Here is a 24,992-nt window from a genome sequence, read left to right on the forward strand (position 1 = left end):
AAAGTAAAACAATGTAAAAATAAATATCCTTTTAAGAGCTTTCCAGAAGTACCTAGCTTGCTCATTTTAGAAGTAACACTATCTGGGACCCTTGGTCTGATACTACAGAATAGTTCCAATGCATCTGAATCAAATCTTTGGCATGAGATGCCAAAGATTAATTCTGAAATAATGAGCTTTTGGAGCAGTAACTTTATCAAAAAACCTCTGTCACGTAAGCATGACAAACACTATTTTTATGTAGACCGATACAGAAGTATTAACATAAATGCTACATCAGGCTTCACCAGTTTGAGAGGTATAGTCAACGGAGATAATAGAACTTCAAAAAGAGATTTTATGGTAGCTGATAAATTTGCCCAAATCAAGTTAATAAATACACAGCATAATGTCCATATGACAAAAATGATACAGTAGTTTTATTTAAGTATAATTGAAAATTTACATTTAAGCAGAGGCTTCTAATTGAATAGATACACATTTTGACAATCACTGCTGCTAATTTAAATGTTTGTGTCCTTTCCAAATGTATAGGCAAAAATAAAGTTGTTGAGTGTCCCCAATGTGAAACAACTCTTATGATAACTTTAGTCCTTGAATATTCTGTTTTAAGTTGAGAAGTTCTTTCTCTTGCCTTGTCTTCTCTTGCTTGAAGGCCAATTTGTTTGCTTTCTTCTCTATCCTGCGTTCCTACACAGACAAATTATTTCAATTTTATTTATTTTCATTTTATTTGTAACTGTTGTTTACCTGTAATTATTTACTTGCATTTCATGCGTACTAAAGAGCAATAGATAAAGTAAGGGTAAAGGAAAAAAAGGTCCAGTGTAGTATAAAGCAGTGGTCCCCAACCTTTTTGACTCCACAGACCATGCACGAAGAGGTGGTGCTCACTCACGCGGGCACTCATACACATGTGCGAAGGGGTGGGGGCGCTTGCGCAGCATGTACACACACTCATGTATATGCATAATGGGGCGAGCGGTGCTTGCAGGGCACTTCCATGCATGCATGAAGGAGCTGTCGGGGGGGGGGGGAGAAGATCTCCGCGGCTCAGTCTGGCCAAGGCCACAGACTGGCACCGGGCTGCAGACCGGGGGTAAGTCTCAAACAATAATATTGGTATTATTTTGGTTCATGTTTAGGAGTTATGACATAATTAATTCTGCTTCATATTAAAAACAAAACTTACTCTGCCTTAATCAAAATTAATTAAGTAAACTTGCAGTGAAAGTAAAAACATACTTATTACCAAAAAATTAAAATAACAAATTACCTTTCGTTCTTCTTTAATAGCTTGCTTTCTAGTCTTCCGGTCCTCTTTACTCTCATCTTTACATCTGGGTTGTGTGGATATTCTTGGCAGATCACAGTCATTAATCATTTGCATACGTTCAGCTTGCTTGGCTGTAGGTCCTCTTTGAGGCAAGACATCCAGAGGGATTCCTGTCTTCTTAGATACTTTGATTGGTTTAGGCTGAAAAAAACCCCACATACGAACATTAAAAATAAACCTATTTTGAAGAAAAATACTATAAGCTAACAATATTAGCGAGTCCCACTCTAATATAAACACGAGTAACCCCACATCTACACAAATCTTTTTCTCCAGTAAATTCATGCAGTATCATCCAGTAAGTCAACAATGAATCACACCCAGATTTATTATATTCAAATCCACAGTAAAGGACTACTAATTATTTTAAATGGCCATAAAATATTTACTGGGACCTTTCTTCTTGCACCGGCCTCATGAAGTAACCAGGCTTTTTGAAAACCTCTTAAATGCTAAGGTTTTTAGCAACATTTTTTGGAAAGCACTTCCAGGAAACTACTTTCCCTGCACATAACAACCTATCCCAAAACTACCCCCCCATAAAGTAATTTTAAAAAATCTACAAGATGGTGCTAATGATAATAATGACATTAGAACTGCTGAAAAAGACTATGATCATCAAGCCGAGCCCCTCTCAAGGAGGCACAGTGGGAAATCAAACTCCCAATGTCTGGTTCCACAATCAGATACCTAGACCAGGGGTCCACAACCCCCGGTCCACGGCCCGGTGCCGGTCCGTGGGCTTCGCCGTGGAGACAGATCTCCCGCCCCCCGCATGGTGGCCGTAGCACTCTCGTGTGCATGCACGGGGTGAGCGAGTGCGTTTATGGATGGCCATGGCACGCTTACGTGCATGTCCTCACCCACAAGCGCACCATGCCAATCTGTGCATGTGCATGAGCATGCCATGCCCACCCGTGAACGCAGGTGGTGTTCCCACACACGGAACCCCCCAGCACTTCCGAACAGTTCCCCACCACACCCTACCGTTCCAAAAAGGTTGGGAACCACCAAGCCATCCAGCAGTTCATGCAGCCCATGGATAACCCTCTGGGCACTCTTCCACCTTTTCAAGACCAGTTTATGACAGTGTGAGTACTTGTTCTTTTATCTTTCTCTGAAGTCCAGAATTCCACTAAACCCAAATCCTTGGTAGGCCCTATAATAGCAATTTGAGTTCCATTCACTGTGGGCCAGAATAATTAAAGTATGTATGGAATGAAAACGCTCACCTTTTGTGGAACCTCAATAACTTTTGGGTGATTGTACAAGTTTGAATAGGTACCTTAAAAAGAGACACAGGTTAATTAATCAAGAAATTAATATCTTGCCACACTTACAGTATAAGACTCATAACTCTTTGTTAGTGAGATATTAGGCATATTAAATCCACAAGCAGTAATTATGTGCTAAAGAAATTTAAAAAGCAACAACTGGTTAAAAAAGGTAACCTTTTATTTAATTAAGAGTATTTTAATTATTCCTGCCTTTTTTTAGCCACTGTGAAAAACATATAACACTGGAACTCACTTAGAATTGATTCACAGTCCCACTTTTCCTTAGGTTCTTCAATAACTAAAGTTATAGTTTCTTCTTTCTCATCTTCTTCATTTTGGAGCAGCTCTGAATCTTCTTTGATTTCAAGTTCATTGAGTTTTACACAGCTTTAGGAGAAAGTTAATGAATTATGAAGGCATATAACAATTGATTTTAAATTACGCTTTAAAAGCTGCCTTTAGCTCTACCTTATGGACCAGCATCCCATAAAACACTGGTGGTATTGAACACTTCTTAACCTCACGAGAAAAATTCCAGTTTGAGAAGGTCCTCTGGGGCCATATTCCAGCAACGAGTGAGGCTAGGTGTAGAAAAGGGGACGAGTGACATGGATAGGGCCAGATGGAGTGCTTCCTAAGTGGGCCATTTTCTTACTAAGCATATGCAGCACCATCCAATTCCATAACATATCTAATACAGGCTCTTATACTTCATGCCTGCAAAGCGCAACTTAATTCCATGCAAAGATCTAAAGGTATGAGGTTTGGTTTTAGGGTATAGAAGATAGTTATCTAGTTAGAAACATTCCCTCATCTCCTTGTAATCGGTTACTGTAGCGATCACCCTGCTTTGGCTCAGGCAGAAGATTATTGGCATGTACCAATGAGAGCTGCTGGGAAGCAGAGCCAGAGAAACTAGAAGGGAGGGGTGAGTCAAGAGTCTAGTTAGTTCAGTCACAGAAAAGAGTTTTGAGAGAGTTTGGGGGTTTGAGGTAGAAAGAGTGTTTAAGGAGTGATTAGTCAGAGTGTGACCTGTATTAATTAAGATAGAAGAGGTTAAAGTAAAATACTGAAGCTTTGTGTAACTTTAAGAATGTGCTTAAGAACTATTCCTAAAACAACTTGTTATCAATAAACCTATTTCTGTTTAAAAGTTCAGTACTGAATGGACCTCAGTCTTTCATAGGAAATATAGGTTGATAAAGAGATCAACTGGTGGCAGCGTGCTAAAGGACGAGTTGGGATACTCATGTGAGCTCTGTGTTTGGTGAAACAAACAGGGACCACAGGGTAAACGCCACAGTTACTTAGCGCAACAGCCTAAGTTCCATGGCCTCTTCCCTATTCAGAACACATACTTCACAACTATACTGTGATGAACTGTGAAACAGTGACTCTAAAAAATAGTGGCAGCATGTGTTGAGCCTACTGCTACCAGGGACAGGTGTTGTTTACTCTACTTAGCTCTTGATTGAATAATATATAATCCATGGATTGAATGAATGGCAAGCCAACTATTTTATCAAGTGTGTGTTTAAAGAATATTGCTTTCTTTGAATATTCACACATTTACCCACATTCACCAGCAATAGTGGCCAGGTAAAGAGTGTAATCAAGTCTTCTACATGGAAGAGGCACACTACAACTAAGAGGAATGAATATGCTCCTTTTCATAGCACAGGATTCAAAACAAAATTATTCTTAGGTCATCTTTGGAAATTCACCAGTAAATAAAGAGAGGTGAAGAAATACCTGATTTCTAAACACTAAATCAGCAAACCAAAAATACATCTCCTTTAGAAAAGAGAAAGTTGTGTGCTTAAGCTGTCTAGTGGGTCATCACTGCTGGTCATGATAACCAATTCTAGAACTTTGCCTATGTTGCTACCTTCTTAATACCACCATTAAATTACCATTTATTTATTTGTTTGTTTGTTTGTTTGTACCCTGCCCATCTGGTCTATACGACCACTATTTTCGATGTTTTACATCAGCCAAAATCTTGTTGGGAACATGACAATTGCACTGTATATGAGCTGTGGACGTCCCCCAAAATCACAAACGGAAACCTTTTAATCAGTGGCAATCTGCAGCTGCTGTTGACATCATTCCCACTGCAAAGGTAGCTCTGCTCAACATGACATCAGCCGTCATTGTAAAATTCCCTGAAAATATGTTGGGCAACGCAGACATTCCCTAAACAAATCAACCATATTATTTAAATATTCTACATACTTCTTGGCTTTCTCTCTGTAGTACTCATTCAAGACTTCCTGTAACCGAGTACTGTCACTTTGAATGAAACCTTCTAATTCAGCATTATCCAATGCTCCGATTTCATCATCATCAAATTGCTCAAAGAACTAGATATGGAAAAAAAATACAATTATCAATGTTAATACCTCTGGAACACATCATGTAAACACAGTAGGGAATTTGAATGGTGTTGGAGAAAATCTGTTTTAAGAACAATTACATTTCATTCCACTAATTATTTTTCTCCTTATATGCTTCTTTCATTTTTCATAAACTACTTTGTCATTTTTCACTGACAAAGGAAAGCTAATTTAAAACAAACTTATCTACTACTTCACTGGCATAAAACAAGGAAAACATCTACAGTTCAGGATGGGTCATGGCTAGAGATGGGAACAAACCAGAAAAGTAGTTCATTATAGGTTGTGGCTGCTACCCTGCTACCTTCCAGAAGCAGCCAGTTGGCTCCTGGAAGCTGGGCCTGCTGCCCAGCTGATAGGTGGGCACGTCCACAGAGGCAGCAGGCCTGGTTTCCAGGAGCTAGCCAGCTGCTTCTGAGCACGTGCCTATCTGTCAGTTGGGTGGCAGGCACATGTACAGAGGCAACAAGTCAATTTTTCAGAAGCTGGCTGGCTGCTCCTGAGCATGAACCTGTCTACCATTTGGTAAGCAGGCACATGCACAGAGACAGCAGGCCGAGCTCCTGGAAGGGAAGCCTGGCCCACTGTCTTTGAGGATGGCAATGGCAGCAGCTGGACCAGATAGGGAGCCGAGGGGAGCAGCAGGAAGGGTGTAGGTAGGCAACCCCTTCTGCTGAACAAAACAAAGCGCCAAAGGGAAAAAAATTTGGTACTTCATTTTGCTTCAGCTAAACAGGATCTCTGAACCGGTATATGAACTGAATCAGAAACCAGCCCAACTAGTCGTTTTTTCTGGTTTGTGGTTCAGTTTGTGCTCATCTCTAATAATGCCCCTTGGGGTTCGATAACCTGACTTCAAAATTATATTAAATAGTTTGTGTAATTAGCTGTCAGCAGCCCTGCAATTGCCAGAAATAAATGGAGCGCGGTTTGCCTTTTATACATAGATTGCTCTGTGTTTCACTTAAGAAATCAGAATTAATGTGTTCAAGCTGAGAAATATTTCTGAACAATAACAATAACACCACCACCAATAATAATGATACAGTGGTGCCCTGCTAGACGCTTACCCCGGTAGACAATGAAATCGCTTCACAATGAGTATTTTGTGATCGCTATTGAAATCACAAAATGGTGTTTAGATGGGGAAAGTTCGCTTGACGACGATTGGTTCCCTGCTTCGGGAACCAATTTTTTGCTTTACGACAGTCAAACAGCTGATCATCAGGTTTCAAAATGGCTCCCCGCTGTGTTTCCTCGCTTTACAGGCACCCGGAAAATGGCCGCCCTATGGAGGATCTTCGCTTTAAGATGAGGTATTTCACCCATTGAAACGCATTGTGGTTTTCAATGCATTTCAATGGGCTTTTTACTTTCGCTTGGTGACCATTTCATTCTACAGCGATGTTGCTGGAACAGATTATCATCGTCAAGCGGGGCACCACTGCAGTGTGCCATCAAGTCAATTCTGACTTATGGCAACCCCTATCAGGGTTTTCCACGTAGACTCAGATGTGGTTTACCATTCCCTTCTCCTGGGATTGTGCAACTCACCTGAAAACTGTACTCCCAACCTCTGCAGCCAGATACCTAAACCACTGAGCTATCCAGCCATTCAATTACAAAATGTGTAATAGAATTTTAAACAATAGCTTATCAAAATCATTGCCATTAGATCACTCCACCTTTTCAAATCTCTCATCCAAAAGGGTCAGTTGTTCATTCCTTCTCATTACAGAAGAAGTCATGGAGTATTCTGTGAAACGGCTCTTAGTCTCTTCTTGCATGAAAAGAAATTCTTTCATCTCTCCTCTATTTTCATTTTCATCTGACAAAGGTCCCTCTGAATCATACTCTTCATCACTCTCAACAACTTTTCCATCCTCTTCTTCCTCCATATCCTCCCATTCATCTTCATCTCCAGTATCAGACTCCCTGTAGGAACAGACAAAATCCTGAAATTATCATGTGGCAGCTATAAAACTAACTAGTTTTTATAACACCTCCCACATGATCTTCTAGAAATGTATTGAGTTCTTTTACATCATTAGCATAATGACTATTCTTTATTTTATTATCATTGTGGCTAAATTTATTAATTTATTGTTATGATTTGTGTTACTATTAGAAATAATATTAACTGTTGGAGTGTTTTTCCCAAAGAACTGCTGCCCATTTAATCTGGTTCTTGCAGGCCGTGTTGTTGTAAGGGAGGGGGGCACGCAGAGAGAGCTTAGGAGGGATTCCATTATGAATCCGGCCTTCCCAGTGGTGGCTTTGGTACTCTGGAATGGTCTCCCTTTGGAAGTCCAGTAGGTCTTCTCCCTCTAGACCTTTAAGAAACTCAAAACTGAACTTGAGCCACCTTGAGTCCTTTTGGGGAGAAAGGCAACATAGAAATGTTTTAAATACATAAATAAACAAATAAACCTTTTAAAAAAAGCCTTCAAGGACATCCTCCACCTGAGATAGATATGTGACCCATATCTCACCTTTGCGCTGTAGACTGTTGCCACCATTTAGTTTATTTTACTCTGTTGTCTATTTATTTGCCTGAAATGTTATCAGATTGCCTGCTTGTTTATTTCTTTTTATTATGTGTTAATTTTCATGGTTTGAGGGTGGGGATGGGTTGGGTTTATGTTGTGCTTTAAAACCATCCAGAGTAATGGATTTTCACTAAATGGGGTAGCATAAAAATGCCAGAAATAAATAACTGCAACGGCTAACATCATAGCCATTAGTTTCCCTATAACTGAAGCTGAGAATAGGATATTGATTTTTTAAAGTCTGAAAAAATATATTTGAAAAGTAGTTAGAATATTTCATGGGCTGGTGGTATTGGGACCATTTTGCTCTATTAACAAAGAAAGTGAAAACAAAACAAAAATTAAAGTAGAATATTTTCCATTCCATTACCAACAAGCTTCTTTTCCATGCTCTATGCTTTCTGGTTTATTCGCCCTTAAAATGAAGTCATCTTCAAGAAGGTTATCTGGATTGTCAAAATCGAAGTCATCGTCAAGGGCTGCAACAATATCAGGGTCAAAATCCAGCCTGGGACCTAAGGACATAAAAAAGTAAGTTAAGCACCATGGACCTGCAGCCTAAGGAATTAATCCATATTGGAAAAGTGGCCGCAGGTCAAAAAGTCTGTAGGTCGAGGGTCTATAGTACTGTACCTGAAATTGGAGCAGCTTTGTTTAAAAGTCCCACGTCCTCTTCAAATTCTGATGCAAACACTGATGAGGGCAAGTTAATTGTAGGGGCCTACAAAAGAAAAGAATAAGAAAATGGTTAGTATCCAGTCATCTAAATGTGAAACAGAAGAGAAACTGTATTTCCCTCTGGAACAGAAGGGAGACAACTTGACCAGGTTCCTTGTTACACATTTGTTCTTTTTTAATTATTATTTGTTAAATTTAATTTGTTTACATACAACCCCTCCCCCGAACAAAGCAAAACGATAGTGCATCCCTCATCCCAGGGACCATCTATTAATACAATACACAGATATATTTTACATTTCCTTCATCTTGAAAAAACAAAAAACAAAACCCTTATCCCTTCCAAAAATACACACATTCTTGACCTGGCTTTTGCCCTTTTCCTTTATTCAACACGCCATTTATAAAGTCACCCCATATCTCATTAAATTAATTTTTATCACTCCTTTTTAAAACTTAATTTCAGATGTCAGTTTATCATTAATTGCAGTATTCCAGATTTCATTATACCATTCATGTGGTTGAAAAATCCAGTTCTTCTTCCATTTTTTGCTATAAGTAATTGAGCAGATATTATTTAGGTTGTGATTATCTGTTAACAATAATGCTGTTCTTCAATCTTGACTTCTAATATTTCTCTAATTTCTTTGAAAACTTCCTTCCAAACTCTTTGTATTCACATTCCCACCATTAGTGCAGATACATACCTAGTTCTTTATTGTATCTCCAACACATCTTGGAATATTTAGAATCTATTTTGTTTAATTTTATCAATGTTTAATATCATATCTGCATTGTTTTATAACCATTCTCTTTTATTCTAACTGACATGTTTTTAAAAACCCTTCTGTTCCATACATTTTTCCATTCCTCTATTTTTCCTAAAACTGCCTCCCATATTATTTTTGACCCTCCTAACTGATCTTCCTTTTCTGTCAATATTCTATAGATATTACCAATTCTCCCTTTCCCCTTTTTTCCATTTGCCTCGTTCTCCATGTTCTTAATACTGTATGTTCAAAGTCTGTCAATTGCCTTTCCTTTAGTTTATTTTTTTCTCCTACTTTCAACTATTGTTCCAGTTGTATCAGATTTAACCAGTTTTAAGTTTTCTTCTGCAAAAATACTTCTTGATATGTTTAATTTTACCTTCCAATCATCCCATTGATATATCTATTACACATCTGTCCTCATGCCTACTTTCACACTGGTTGCAAGATCAATCACAAACTCGTCAGAAAACAGAAAATTGTTGGAGTAGGGGATTGCTTACAGAATTTTTCCTCCACTCTATGTTTAGGCAACAGGATACTTGCCATTAACCCTCAGATATATTCTTTCAATATAAATCCATGTGAATGGTACAGCTAGTTTTCCATAGGGTTAAAATTGGATATCAACTGAAGACTAGCATGTTACGTTTCTTTTTTACAACAGAATAATGTCTTCAATAATCTATTCAATATAAACTTCTATTGAGCATAACTGTCAAGGACCATGGGAATCTTGAGATCTGCTGAGAAATAAATCCTAGAAAAATTATCAGGTATATGTCTAAAAAAGTTATTCTGGTAGTATCAAAGTCAATGTGTTAAGAGGCACTTAGCTTCTTAACATATTATGATGTTGTAGTAGTGTGTCCTATCATCACCACACAACTTATCCACTGATTAGTGATTTAGTGACAACCTTCCCTTTACACTTCTAGATGTCCCACATATATGCCAGCACAGTTCCCTCTGAGGTGCGCAACTGCATGTGACTCTGCCCCCTCCACATAGCACTCCTCCTCTTCCGTGCCCCCACAGCAATAGTTTCCAGGCCCGTTGGTTCCGATTGCAATGTGTTAACACAGAATAAAGAGAAGAACCTTTTCTATTGTGTTATCAATAACTTCTAGTACGTACTTCTTTTTACAACACTCGTGGATGAAATTAAGTCCAGAAGCCCATTATACCATAAGGTCAACAGACGCTTCTTACCTTACACATTTTCAGGAAACTTGATTTTATTAAAAATGTCAATCCTATCCTTTTAAAAAATTGTTTGTGTTGTAACATCCACACCAGAAACATTTAATTAATAGAATTACAGTGATTATCACAAGTATTCAAGTGTACCTGGTACTTACTGGAATATGCTGAATTTCCTCTTCTACCTCTCCGTCTGCAGTCACTAAAATCCTGCCTTGCCGATTTGGTATGTTTGATGGAATAAGCTCAGAAGGTCCAGAAGCTTCTTTGAGATGTTGCAAGTAGTCATAGTCATCATCAAAGAATACTCCATATTTTCTCTGTTCTTCTCTTCTTTTTTCTTCATCTCCCTAAACAGAATGGGGCAAGGAAGTTACCAAATTTGATGTCACTCCTTTTCAAATAAACGTATATATAAAGGACGTTTTTCTGGATTAAAAAAAGGCAAGCTGGGTTACAGGAACAAATAGTTTTGTGATGATGGCAATATACCCGCAGATGAATTTCAAGATAGAATGTAAGACCCCGTGAACTCAGATCAAAAGCCCGTCAAACCCATCCTTCAATTTCCAACAGTAGTCAGTCTGGTACCACTTGGAAGCTCCTGCACAGGAAATGAGGCTAATAGGTCCCTTTCACTTATGTACCTCAACAACAGATAAAATGAAATATCATGCTGGAGCTGATACATAGTCAACATAAGTAATAGCCATTGACAGCTTTTTCCTCCATGAATACATCTAATCTCTTGAGTTTTGGCTATCACTAGATTTTATGGTGTGGTGGTGCTGTGGGTTAAACCACAGAAGCCTCTGTGCTGTAAGGTCAGAAGACCAGCAGTCATAAGATCAAATCCATGTGATGGAGTGAGCTCCTGTCGCTTGTCCCAGCTCCTGCCAATCTAGCAGTTCGAAAGCATGTAAAAATCGTGAGTAGATAAATAGGTACCACCATGGTGGGAAGGTAACAGCGTTCTGTGTCTAGTCGTGCTGGCCACGCGACCCGCGGAAACTGCCTTTGGACAAATGCTGGCTCTACAGCTTGGAAACGGGGATGAGCACCGTCCCCTAGAGTCAGACACGACTGGACTAAATGTCAAGGGGAACCTTTACCTTTACATCTTATGGTAATAAACTACACAGGGTTAGTTACACACTGCATAATATTTGCTTTTACCTAGTCCCTTTTCCACCATTTCCAGCAAAAGGTTTTCAGATTCTCCTCTCATCCACAATGCCTCATACACAGGCACTGTACTCTAATTCTCCATGAATTTTTCTAATTCCCTTTTAAAAACAACTAATACTAATATAGACATAGTAGTATAATTCTATGCATATCTACTCAATTGTAAGCCTCACTAGGTTAAATAGTTATAACTCCATTACAAATCTTACTCCCAGTAACTGAGTATAAGACTGCAGTTCAATTTCTTTGAGTAAGGGAATACATGCTTTAAAGTTATCTATGATGTGAATAAAAGGGATTGGGAGTTGGTTTTAACCATTGTTCTTGTAACACTACGATTTGGGGTCCACCAATGAAGCTGAACAGTAGGAGGTTCACATCTCAATAAAAATGGAGAAGTCAGCTACTTTCCCAGAAAATTGTCTTTCATCATCACCTTCTGTGCAGGCAAAAGAACTCTCTGTGGTGCAGTGTCATCAGCTGTCAAAGGATCCCTTTGGCTTCTGTGTACTAAATGAAATGTTACAGCCTTTTTCTTCTCTATGAAGGGCTTCTTCCGTCTGTGTGGCTGCAAGATAAAAATAGTTACTTGAAATTGCTCCCAAATTGATAGCATGCTGCCTACTTAAATATGAGTTGTACTTGAAGGATATGTCCTCATGATAGCAAAAGCACTACAGTACTTCCTCCTGTAACAGCCACTACAAAGAGGTGTATTCTGCACATTTCTCAAGCCAGATTCCTATAGCTTTTAATGACAGTAGTACTGCTGATATTGTTGGTTGAAGCTAGATATTAGCATGTGCAACAATATGTTCAGAGCTGGATGTTAACTATCATTTTGCTGTTATGGTAAACAATGGCATTGAGAGATAGCATTAACATACTTGATTTAGTAGCTTTTGCATCCTGCTATCATGCCAGATTGGAGTGTAATGCTCAAGAAATACAGCTGTTACAAAATTTACTTAAGGGCCTATTACCTAATATGTACTGAATCTTTAAAAAAGGGCCCAGTTAGGTTTAATTCAGTTGTGGCAAAAAAGTGATTGAATGTCACAATTCTCCTCTGTAGACCTCACAGCAAATGAAGTCATCACATGTTGCATGTCTTGTCCACTGCAAGCCTACAGCGTCTGTCCTGTACTTTCAATATGTACTGCTAGACAGGTATTGGAGGCAGCCAGAGGTTGGGAGTTTGATTCCCTGCTATACATCCCAGGAGGAGAACCAGCGTATGGGGCTTGGGGAAACTGTAGATTCTCAGGGTGCCCCTAGAAGAGGAGGAGGAAATGGTAAACCATTTCTGAGGGCTTTCGTACCTAGGAAAGCCTGCAAAGGGTTGCCATAACTCTGAATTTATTTGAAAGTGCATAATTATTATTACTTTTAACATATACGTGTTCTCAGGCTGAATTAAAACTTCAGAGGCAAAAATCCACAACCCAGTCAAAATAAGAACACAAAAGGAGCAGAACAAACAACTGATTAAAGCCACACACCACAGACTGAAGGGGGTGGTGCCAGTCCAGCAAGTAGTACACTACTAGAGCCTGACCATGTGTAGAGATTTGAAGAAAGCACCACCAGCTTAAGCTGCTCTCAGAGACGGCCCAGGAGCCCGTGCTCAGTTCTAGGAGCAGGTAACAAATGATCCCTGTTTGGTCTCAGTTGGTTAGTAGTTGTGTCTGGCAGTGGCAGGGGCTGCCAAACAGGAAGGTGTACGTGCGATGTGTGGCAGGACCCGAAGCAGGGACGCTGCCTGTGCTGGGGGTCTTGGGAGAAAACTCCCTTCTGCCCAGCAGTGCCTTGCAATTCCCGTTTCGCAGGGACAGCGAGCCCACTGTGAGTTTTAGTCAGAACTTTTTCAAGAGCTATCAAAGGTGCCAGGCCCGATCTCCACAAAAAGGCTCAGCACCATGGAAGGTTCTTGTCAAGTTCAGGCTACAACTCCGAGGGGATTCTCTCCGTCCCGGGCAACGGGTCCCGGCCGCCGCCTTCCCGGCTCCCTGCCTACTAATCTCCCTCAGCGGCTTCGGCGTCTTCTTCTTTTCTTTTGCAAAAAGGCGCGACGACCTAAGCTCCCTTGCCCTCGTCCACGCACGCAGCAGAAGTCACGCGAGCCACGGACGAACCAAACCTGGCGCGCTCGCAGCGACTCACCATGGCGGCGAAGACCGCGGCGGAGGCGAAGACCCTGACGCGCCAAACGCGGCCGGAGCCAGCTGAACAAACCGTCACGCGGGCGCCACTCCGGGCAGTGCCCGTTGCTTCCTTCTCGCACTTCCTCCTCCGGAGAGGCGGTCGCTCTAGCTATTCTCTCGTTGGTGCCTCGCCGTCCACCATTTTGGGATGATTGAGGTGAGGGTGGGAGCAGCGGGAAAACCTTCGCGCTAGGTGCAGTTCCCAGGAGCTCAGCTCGAAAGAAAGAGAAAATGGAATGCGAAGGGGAAGAAAACCAACCTGCTGTGAAAAGTAAAACAAAAGCAAGTCTTTTGCAGCAAAAGAAAAGAAGTTTCAAGGCCTTCTCCCTACTCGCCGGCCGGAAGTGACTATTGAAGGTGAGAGGGTAAGAATCGTCGGCTGCCATTGGTCAAGAGTTTCTGTGGGGCGGGGTAATGCCACTCTAGCCCATGATATCTCCATGGTGGGATCTGTAGAATTATGTCAGGAGGAGGATCAATTTTAGCTAGCAATGGTACGCGGGAGGTTGTCGGCTCGTCCCGGAGCTTTGTCCTGTGGGAACCAAAGGTCTAGTCCCGAAGCATATTTTGATGCGGGGTGTGTGGGTAGGTGAGGTGGTCGTAGTGGTGGTAAAACATATAACTTGGAAATTTAATGCCTATTATCCCATAAAGAAGGCTGACTGTCCAAGAATTGATGCTTTTGAATTGTGGTGCTGGAGGAGGCTCTTGAGAGTCCCCTGGACTGCAAGGAGAACAAACCTATCCATTCTAAGCATTTGCTTGTTAATTTAATTAGAACATTTATACCTTGCTTTCCATCTACAAAAGCTCCTGAGTGGCTTATATGTGAATAAAAGACTCTGCCCTATCACTTACAACATAGAAAGCTGAAACATAAAAGGGGAGAGTGCTGAAAAATAAAGTGAAAGGAAATCAAGAAAATACAGTGGTTTTAAATATTGTACATCCTCCTCGTTTAGTCATTTAGTCGTGTCCGACTCTTCATGACCCCATGGACCAGAGCACGCCAGGCCCTCCTGTCTTCCACTGCCTCCCATAGCTGTGTCAAATTCATGTTGGTTGCTTTGCAGACACTGTCCAACCATCTCATCCTCGGTCCTCCCCTTCTCCTCTTGCCTTCACACTTTCCTAACATCAAGGTCTTTTCCAAGGAGTCTTCTCTTCTCATGAGATGGCCAAAGTACTGGAGCCTCAGCTTCAGGATCTGTCCTTCCAGTGAGCACTCAGGGTTGATTTCCTTCAAAATGGATAGGTTTGTTATCCTTGCAGTCCATGGGACTCTCAAGATCCTCCTCCAGCACCACAATTCAAAGGCATCAATTCTTCAGCGGTCTGCTTTCTTTATGGTCCAGCTCTCACTTCCATACATCATGACAGGAAAAACCATAGCTTTGACTATTCGGACTTTTGTTGGCAAGGTGATGTCTCTGCTTTTTTAAGATGCTGTGTAGGTTTGTCATCGCTTTCCTCCCAAGAAGCAGGCGTCTTTTAATTTCGTGGCTGCTGTCTCCATCTGCAGTGATCACAGAGCCCAAGAAAGTAAAATCTGTCACTGCCTCCATATCTTCCCCTTCAATTTCCTGGGAGGTGATGGGACCAGTGGCCATGATCTTAGTTTTTTTGATGTTGAGTTTCAGGCCATTTTTTGCACTCTCCTCTTTCACCCTCATTACAAGGTTCTTTAATTCCTCCTCACTTTCTGCCATCACTATTGTACATAGTGAATCACAATAAACAGCTGAGGTGGAACAGTTCAAAACCATGCCTCCAAGAAGTAGCCTGGTATCTTCACATTATTTGAAGTAGCTGTAACACAGTTGTGTAGTGTTAGTTCACATCTGTTCACATCTGTATACAAGATGCGATCTCTGCCTTCCTTGGCTCAGTTAGAATCTCAACTTGTCATCCCCGCCCCCCCGGTAGATAAGGCACAAGGAGCCCAAATGATACCACCATGGCCCCCCAGTATTGATGGTCTTACTGCTTTCTTTCAGGGCAGCTGGACCAGTTGCCCTTTATCAGTTGGTAAGAAGTGCGCAGCCCAATTGTCAGAGCAGCAGGATGGAGAAATAGCAATTCTGTGTTCCAGCCAGCCATGCACTCACCCATAATACAGTCTTTTTGCTTTTACTCTTACACTCCCAGTGGTCAGAGTTCCATAGCCAGTGAACATATCCCACCCCCCACAATTTAGGCTGGAGGTTTTGTTCCACTAATGCAACAAGAAATATGGAGCTACACATCATCACAGTCTAATTTTGCTTCTGCTCTTACATTGACAATTGTGCTAATTTCCTGCTCTAACTTCTGATGCAGAGAATTCTAAAATTCAGTGTTTTGAGTCTTCTGGACATATACACATTGTCAATGATGCACAGGCAGTATTCACCTCAACTGATCCTGTAGCTGTAGGCAAGGAGACTATAGTCCCAGAATGAAAAAGAATTGTAATATGTGCTTTATTCCAAAATAAATTGCATGGTACAAGTTTTACATCCTGGGACTACAAACTATCCTTGCCTACAGCTTAGGTGGATATACCAGTTCCTTCAATAGGTGAACAGTAATAGGCAATCCTCTGCCATACTACTATACAGTGGTGCCTCGCAGAAGGGCGCCTCGTAGAGCGATGAATTCGCTCTACGAGGCCGTTTTGGCGATCGCAAATGCGATCGCAAAACGGTGCCTGTATAGGCGGGAAATCGCAGAGCGAAGGTCGGTAAGCTGCTCGCTTACCGACCTTCGCTTTGCGACCCGACAATCAGCTGTTCCGCGGCTTCAAAATGGCCGCCGGAACAGCCGAAAGGGGCCAGGGCGCAGCGTTTTCGCGCCCTTGGTAAGCAAGGGGAGGGCGCGAAAACGCTGCGCGCAGCCATTTCAGGGCTTCCGGCAGCATTTTCGCACCCTCCCCTTGCTTACCAAGGGCGCGAAAACGATGCGCCCCGGCCCCTTTTGGCTGTTCTGGCGGCCATTTTGGACCCGCCGGACAGCTGATTGCAGCCATTTTCGCGCCCTCGTTCTGCGAGGGGAGGGCGCGAAAATGGCTGCCGGCATCACTGTATGGTAAGTAAACGTGCCGATTGGAACGCATTAAACGTAGTAGTTTAATGCGTTTCAATGGCTTTTTTACTTCCGTACAGCGATGTTTCACACAGCGAGGGTTAATCTGGAACGGATTAACCTCGCTGTGCGAGGCACCACTGTACTTAATTAAAGCAGAACACACTTCCTCCCCAGGAGACAGGATCGGTTAAAGATACTCAGATAAGGACTACAGTAGTGTGATACAGTGGTGTAATTCTGAGAATAGAAATTGGGAGGACCAGTGTCAGATTCTCACTCAGCCAGGAAACTCAGTGCATGAATTTGGGATGTTCACTGTATCTCTGAACCTGCCTTGCAGATTTGTTCTAAAAACTATGTGCATGTGTACAGCAGATACATGTACTGTATGCTACTTTTTAAAAGGGAGAGCATGTTAAAAGTCATGTTACTGTTGTTTTGGTTAATCACACTGTAGTCATTTTCTAGATGGAGAATTTGGGGCTTCTGACAGGATTATATTTTTAAAAGCACAAGTCCAGTCTCCTGGTAAGCTGAATTCTGATTCAGTGAAAGAACTTGTATTAGATAGCCTTCAGACTTACATAACATTAATATATGTATGTGACAAAACAAATTACCGTATTTTTTCCGTTTATAAGAAAAAAACCCAATTTTTTAACCCCACAATTAAGAAAAAGTGAGTATTCAGCCTCTGGGCTCAGAGTACTCGGACATTACAAGTCCCTGTTGTATCTGATCACTGCCTACAGGCGCCACCTCCAAGGAGGTGTGTTCCAATTGGTTTGTTCAGCATCAGCTGACGTCATTTCCATAAGGCTCATGATAGGAGGCAGCTAAGTCTCCTGACTGAAGGAAGCCTGTTTGCAGAGACAAGGTATGGGCCATTTTGTTCTCTCCTCAGCTTACTTCCGTGTATAAGACGACCCTCAATTTTTAGTGTAACAAATTTAGGAAAAAGTAGTGTCTTATACATACACGGAAAAATACGGTATACTGTACCGTACTCCACTTATTTTTAAGACAGCTATACCCAGGTCTAAGAATCCTCCTGTAGCTTGGAACCCAGTTGTGTCTGTTAAAACAATAGAGATAATTTGCTTTTACACCAGAATTGCCATCTACAGCATCATTTAATCCAAGCCCTAAGTCCCAGTTCCTCTGTCTTTTCATACTTGACTTGCAGATTGTCTTATCTTTAAAAAGCTATTTCGTTAGTAGCCTGGTCTCTGGATTGACAAAGGGTCATTGTGCCTTCTCCAGACCACTCTGCCTGAAAATTAAATGTTGCTTTCTTGGGATTTCTTTCTACAACTACTTTTTCAGTTTGTAAAACCATTAAGAGTTTTTCTTCAGTTTTTTGTGACCTTCTGGGATTATATTTACTGTTTCCCCTTTATTTATAAGTTTTCCTTTCTTTCAGTTAAACAACAAAAACAAAAAAGAATAAGTAGAAATAAACAATATAGGTGGCAAGAACTGCTGAGGTGAAGGGAATGACTGCTGAACAAGAAATTGTGAATGAGACTGGGACTTCTTGCTAAGCAGTTTTTCATAGTAACATTTCTACTAGTAAGAACATTGCTACTAAGACTTACCATATTTTTCGCTCCATAAGACACACAGACTTTCCACCCCCGTTTTGTGGGGGGAAAGTGCGTCTTATGGTGCGAAAAATACGGTAGGTCAGAGTCCTGTGGTGCTTACACAGTTGTATAATAGCATTTTGCTAGCTGTCTGTTGTATACCTTAAAGGTGTACAAATGGCCAACGTGTCTAATAGCTAGATAACTGTGATAGCCACACTGTTAGGTATATATTTTGCAATAGGTTTATTTATTTTTTATTTTTATTTATTATTGGATTTATATCCCGCCCTTCTAGATAGGAATCTACTCAGGCTGGCTTGCCCTTAGTAATATTATAGCAAGTATTGTAGTCAGAAATCCTGAACACGGACATTTCAAAAGCATTACAGTGGACCCTCTACTTACAGAATTAATCTGTATTGGAATGGTGGCTGCAGGTCGAAAAGTCTGTAGGTCGAGTCTCCATTGACCTACAATGCATTGAAAACCAATTAATCCGTAACCAGTCATTTTCGTTTCGTTTTTGTTCCATTTTGGGTTTTTTCCGGTCTGTAGGTTGATTCTCAGGCTGCAAGTCGAATCTAAATTTTGCGGCCAGAGAAGTCTGTAACTCGAAGTCTGTAAGTCGAGCTGTCTGTAAGTCAAGGGTCCACTGTATTCCTAAATAAAGATTATGAATGGGCCTTTGTTCTGGGGATGGTCATTGCCAGATAAAATAGCATATTACGTACATGCCATATGGAACTAATACAGTGGTACCTCTACTTACGAGCTTGATCTGTTCCGGAACGGTGGGCGTAAGTTGAAACATTCATAAGTACAAGTACCATTCCCAAAGGAATGCATTGAAAACCGATTAATCTGTTCTGCCTGAAGAAAAAAAGACCAAAAAAATTACAAATAAAACATTGCAAGCCCCTGGGGCCGCAAAAACCAAAACAAATAGAAAACAAACATAACACCAGCCCAATCCCACCCTGCAAAAGCCACCCAAAAGAGTTTTTAAAAAGCAGCACCTTACCCTGATAGGGCTGGTCTACCTGCCTGGGAAAGATTGCGTTCGCGGCGCAGAAATCCTGGCCCGGCAGTGGATGATGGCAGAGAAAGGCGGCGATTGGGGTGAGCCCCAGGAAAGCCTCCAATGGCGGTGGAGAAGCCGCACAGTGGGGGAGAAAGGCAGCGCTTGCGGAGAACCCTGGGAAACCCTGCGGTGGCAGTGCTAGAAGCCTGGGAGGCTGAGCCCAGCCGGGATGGTCCGGCGGCTTGCCTCCCGGCGGTGGTAGCAGCAACGCTGGAAGCCCGGGAGACTGAGCCTCCCTTTTCCTAACCGTTGGGGCAAAAGAGCTACAAAGAAGCAGCAGCTTCGCCACCAACAGTTTGAATTTCCCGCCCTTTTCCCCTACCTTTTTTCGTTCGTATCTTGAAGCTCCGGCCACAAGTAGAAGCAAAATTTTGCAGCCGGAGCTGTTTGTAAGTTGGATAGTTCATTGGTAGGGACGGACGTTCGTAAGTAGAGGTTCCACTGTCCTTTTATTCTGTTTTCAGTAATCTGAAAACAAGCCTCTATCTGTAGCATTAAAGGGCCCTAGTGACAAACCATCCTTACATACCATGCCAGCTTGCAAAGCATAAGAACTGGTTTGGAAAATGATCATGCTTTTTTTCATGTATCCACTGAACTTTTTGATGCTGTTTCAACAGTGAACTGAAACAGGGTCAAACCATGATTCCTTATAGTTAACCAGTTTTCATCTGACATGGCTGAGATGTCTTATGCTGATTTCTCGGAACATTAGCATGGCTATTATTCAACCTCTTTTTCAGCCTTTTTCTTATGAGACTCAGGTTACTATGAGCTTGGTTTATTCTTGCTGAGCTGCATGCAGTTGGCTACTGAAGTGCTTCCATCTGCGTTATTTTCCTTTATACTGCAACAGTTCATAAACATACAGGGCTTATTTTCTGGAATTTTTTTTTTCAGTACAATAATCTACATTTATTCAAATACAGTCATGTCACCTTCTTCTGGTTGCCGCACAGTGGTGGAGGGTGGGGTTTCACTTGACTGGGGCTTATTTTGGGGGTAGGGCTTACCTTACGAGCATCCTGAAAAATCATACTAGGGCTTATTTTCAGGTTAGGTCTTATTTTCGGGGAAACAGGATAGTACCCAGAAGACAACTATCTATACAAACTCTGAAGCAGTGCAAACCCACATAAAAAGCTATCTACTTACACTTATTTGAAGTATTACATTTTCATTAATTTTATTTTTTCCTCTATTTTCAAACATTAAGTTTTTTTGGGGAAAATTACATAGATCCAGAATAAGCAAATTTTCCTGATCTCTATGTTTAGGTGACTGTCTGAATTCTTACTAGAGTGCCTAAAATATTGTTAATAATTTAGGGCTACCAGCCATTCTTCTGACATTCAAGAGCCCTGTAAACAGACTTGCCATATCACATCTCAGATTCTATGTGCACATACAAGTATTATAGCCTATTGGCATTTAATAGCCCTGAAGCAGCTAAAGATGATGCTGACCATGTTTCTGTCTTTATCCTTAGTCCTATTGCCTACACTGTCCTCCTGTGTTATCTGCTTCACTTGGTGAGTGAGCAGTGAGATCAGGACAAGAGAAGGGTGTTCCTTCATGATTGTGCAGTTGTCAGGGAAACAGGGAGGACCCCCAGAAATGGGTGTATTCATATTCATATATGAATACCCCCCCACAGGTGGAAATAATGAGGGTCTAACCTCGTGGGGCTGGACTGTCCACTTACCATGCTGCCACGGACGCGCGCTCAACAGAGCCTTCCTATCGCAACGTTGTCTACAGTGGATTAGCCACTCCTGGCAGGAGGCGGGATGACAAGCCTCTCTGCCAGGTTGCAGAGTAGCTAATCCATTGCGGACAACAGCGCAATAGGAAGGCTCCATCGAGCGTGTGTCCGCGGCAGAATGGTGAGTGGATAGTCTGGCCCCCAATTGTAATCTAACAAACTGGTGTATGAAGCCTTTTCCGTATGAAACTGAAGTTCTGGGAAGATACCACCTGCTGATTTCTTCCTGTTGATGGCTCTCTTTCCTGCCAGTGTAGAGCCACAAGTCAAGCTTTCCAACATGTTTCTCAAACATGATCAGCGCCAACTGATCATTGTATGGTATAATACAGCAGTAACTGTTCCACTTTATTTCTTAATCCATCTAAAAAACTGCAATAAAGAGGCAAATATATACCGGTTGTTTTATTTGCTGTTCCATTAGGTTGTTAATACTACTCACTAACACTTTTGTGTTCCTTCCCAACATTTAGAAGCTAAAAACTTGTGGGTATGTATCAGTTGCTATAAATACCACAGCATTAGAAAATGTCACATCCTTTAACCTTAGAAAAACAAGAATACAGTTCATTGCACTTAATACAAATATAATACAGTACTGGTAAGGAATATGCTGAAGTATTATTAGGCAATTAATGATTTTTCTTTTTAAAGTTCTCATAGTGCACTCTGATAAACAATTGTCTCGGAGTAAATTTCTACTAAATTCAGTCAGGCTTACTTTTGGTCAGAAATATTTAAGACTGCACTGTTAACTCATGTTTATTTTTATAACTAAGAGTTCCCCAAAGAATAAAGCACAAATTCTACTGTTAAAAAAAACACACACAACTGGAGACCATTTATTGTCTGAAAAAAATACATATCTTTTATAATTAAGAACTAAACAGGGCACATGGTCAAAAATAAATTGTAGTATGTACATATATTAAAAAGGATAAATAGCACATATATATTGTAATACTGCAATACATGCCCTTGTGTACTTCAGGCCAGGAGTTTAACCATGTACATTAAAAGGATAAATAAGTGCTCATATAAGACAACTTTAGTGTAAACAATGTCATAGGCTTATACTAAGCCATCTTATTTAGGGCCAACATAATAAAGCACATACTGCCTTTCACACCACCTTATACTATTTAAATTCACCATGTTTTCACAAATAAAATTACAACATAGTATAAAAGTAGACAGTTGTTCCGCATTATTCACAGGCAACAAATACAGGCTTTTAGGTTTCAAGACTCATCTGTAGCTTTCACAAGGCCCTTTGTGAGGATTTTACAGATATACCTATGGCATTATAATTCTCCTTAATGGCACAGAGCCCATACACTGATAGGCTCTGGTAGGGCACAACAGTTCTGGGTTTCCCCCTTTACTGCCTTGGTACATGGGTAGTTCTTAGTTCACAGGGTTCTTTCAAGGGGAAAGCCTTGACCCAAGTGGAGACAGCAGGGTGGGCAAAGATTTAGGAGATGCACACATTGCCCAGACCAGCCTGTGCATACTTGTCAAATGGAGGAAAGCAGGGTCAGGGGGAAATAAAGCTATTCTGTTCAAAGACGTTTCCTCTATGTGCACATGCAGTCTTTACAGAGAAGGGTCACAACTACAATAGTTTTCTTTGTAAATACTGTAGTCCGAAACACAGAGGCACTGTAATGCCCATATGCGCCATGTAGCTTGCCAATGCCTTTTCATTCGAAAAATAATTCCTGCTTTGTCACTTTCTGATCTGGAACAGCCAGTTACTAATATGACCGCACACAGTAGCAGCGCAGTGCGGTGTATGCTGAGGAGAAAGCCTTGGTGCTCCTCTGAGATTCAGTATCTAGGCTTATGTGAACTACTCTGGAAGCTATCAAATGTAGTTCAAGCTCAAAAAAAGGAGGGCATATTACTAGTTATAGTCCAAACCTGTTCAATATGCTTTGTTTTGGAGTTTGGCTTCAGAATGTGATTGTCAGTACTATCTGACTACCTGCAGTGCTCACTGGAAGGACAAATCCTGAAAGTGAGATTCCAATACTTTGGCCATCTCATGAGAAGAGAAGACTCCCTAGAAAAGACCCTGATATTGGGAAAATGTGAAGGTAAGAGGAGAAGGGGACGACAGAGGACAAGATGGTTGGACAATGTCATTGAAGCTATCTACATGAATTTGACCAAACTCTGGGAGGCAGTGGAAGACAGGAGGGCCTGGCGTGCTCTGGTCCATGGGGTCAAGAAGAGTAGGACATGACTTAATGACTAAACAATAGCAACAACTATCTGACTAAACAAGGTTAGAAGTCATCACTTTGGCAAGTAATCTTAAAAAGCAGATTTTAAAAGACCTTTCAAATTCCACATATTTTAATTGCATTTTGTCTCATGTACTTTCTTTTTTTATATTGATACAAGATTATGCAGGATCAAGGGTTATCTTCATAATATTATGTTGTAATCTTGTGCATAGATACATACTCAAACATTCAACTGGCGTTTCTGCACCTTATAATATTATAACTATGCTCAAGATTATATTCTCAGTAAACATTTTGAATGCATGACAGCCATGATTTCTAAAAGCAACTATGAATTTTGCTAGGGCAATTTAACTGGCAAATTTGCTGGCACTACACTAGATTACTTGCTCTAAGTGCTGTTTATGGAAAGAGTACTTTGTAGCTCTTCACCAAGCTACAAAAAGCTGTGGACATTGGACTATCACACAGAGAACTGTTCATATTCCTGGATTTGCACTTTTAAGAATCTGTTCAATATCCTAATACAGCATTAAATTACCTGCATCAAGAATGCTAGTCGTTTTGCTCTTCGTGTTGCCCAACATGTAGAAACTCACTTCTGTCTGTTGTCACCCTATTTGACATACAGTGGTGCCTCGCTTAACAGGCGTTCCATTTAGTGATGAAATGGCTTAGCAACGACTTTTTCGGAGCATTTTTGTGCTTCGTTTAGCTATGGTCCCCTCTGGGCGATTTTCGCTTAGCGATGGTTGGGACCATGCTTTGCATAGTGATTAAATTTTGGGTCCCCTGTTTCACTTAACGATGGTTTAAATAGACTCATGTTTGCTGTTTTTAAAATGTTTTTCTGTTATTTATAAAGTTAAAGTTTACTGTTTAAAATGTTTGAAATCATAAAGTGCACTTAATAAATCCTTTGTTAACCAAATTTTTTTGTGGTATTTTCCCCCCCATTGAGATGCATTGAATAGGTTTCAATGCATTTCAATTGGGGAACCGCGTTTCGCTTAGTGATGTTTCCTATGGCGATTTTCACTTAAGGACGGCAATTTGTTCCTATTGGAACAGATTATCCAGTTTTCAATGCATTTCAATGGGAAACCGTGTTTCGCTTAGCGATGGAACAAATTAACATTGCTAAGTGAGGCACCACTGTATTTTTTATTACCTCCTATTAAAAATTATTTCCCCTTTCCCTCTGGCCAGGTTCTAATCTCAAAACAAAACAAAACAAAACAATAGCCAGCAAGAAGGTCTCCATAGGCTGTTTCATTTCTTCTCTGGGGTCCTACTTCTCACTCAGGGTCTCTCCAAAGTCATGCCTTTTGTTAAAGGTGAAGATTGTATCATTCAGTGATGTCAGGTTAACCTGGCACAGTCATTTCAGGTGCAGTGCACTCTCAGATCTTATGTGCTTTTCCCAAGAAGGAAGTTGTGTCTGGACTACAGGATATTTTCAAACAATTATGGACGGTGAAACCTGCAGTAAATAAAATAAAAATGGTAAATAAAATAAAATCTAAAAGTAAATAAAAATAATTTTTTTTCAGTATCTTTCCCCCTCCATCTTGTTCTGCTTCAGAAAAGTCAGACCAGTTTAAACAGTCAAAACATTTACAGTCGTGCCCTGCTTAA

The 24,992-nt window shown here is 40.9% G+C and overlaps 2 protein-coding genes across 18 annotated transcripts in view; both read right to left on the minus strand.

Annotated features, from left to right (window-relative positions):
- Positions 1 to 397: 397 nt before the first annotated feature.
- LTV1 (LTV1 ribosome biogenesis factor) lies at positions 398 to 13,710 on the minus strand. 2 transcript variants are annotated; one of them, XM_020812553.3, is made up of 11 exons: positions 13,561 to 13,710; positions 11,834 to 11,965; positions 10,368 to 10,559; positions 8,192 to 8,279; positions 7,929 to 8,073; positions 6,695 to 6,944; positions 4,849 to 4,976; positions 2,867 to 3,000; positions 2,569 to 2,621; positions 1,277 to 1,477; positions 398 to 690 (listed from the first exon to the last, which is right to left on the minus strand). In XM_020812553.3, the coding sequence occupies exons 1-11, from the start codon at positions 13,561 to 13,563 to the stop codon at positions 577 to 579; spliced, it is 1,440 nt and encodes a 479-aa protein (XP_020668212.3). In that variant the 5' UTR covers positions 13,564 to 13,710; the 3' UTR covers positions 398 to 576. The 2 variants fall into 2 exon arrangements, with proteins under 2 accessions (XP_020668212.3, XP_078239417.1); XM_078383291.1 differs by lacking the exon at positions 13,561 to 13,710 and adding an exon at positions 12,900 to 13,479.
- Positions 13,711 to 21,914: 8,204 nt separating this feature from the next.
- Positions 21,915 to 24,992, minus strand: part of PHACTR2 (phosphatase and actin regulator 2) — a 134,928-nt gene continuing 131,850 nt past the window's right edge. For all 16 annotated transcript variants that reach the window (XM_078383285.1, XM_078383282.1, XM_072995837.2 and 13 more), the window contains one exon: positions 21,915 to 24,837. In XM_078383285.1, the coding sequence (XP_078239411.1) occupies positions 24,822 to 24,837 (16 nt within the window). In that variant the 3' untranslated portion in view covers positions 21,915 to 24,821. The remainder of the gene's footprint in view (positions 24,838 to 24,992) is intronic.

The sequence above is a fragment of the Pogona vitticeps genome, chromosome 1 (genome assembly GCF_051106095.1).
Source record: "Pogona vitticeps strain Pit_001003342236 chromosome 1, PviZW2.1, whole genome shotgun sequence".
Lineage (NCBI taxonomy): Eukaryota > Metazoa > Chordata > Lepidosauria > Squamata > Agamidae > Pogona > Pogona vitticeps.

Coding starts and splice junctions, on each gene's coding strand:
- LTV1 (XM_020812553.3), bottom strand. Junction 1,478..2,568: donor TTATTGAGGTTCCACAAAAG/GTGAGCGTTTTC, acceptor GGTTTTTTTCAG/CCTAAACCAATCAAAGTATC. Junction 691..1,276: donor CTATTAAAGAAGAACGAAAG/GTAATTTGTTAT, acceptor TTGTCTGTGTAG/GAACGCAGGATAGAGAAGAA.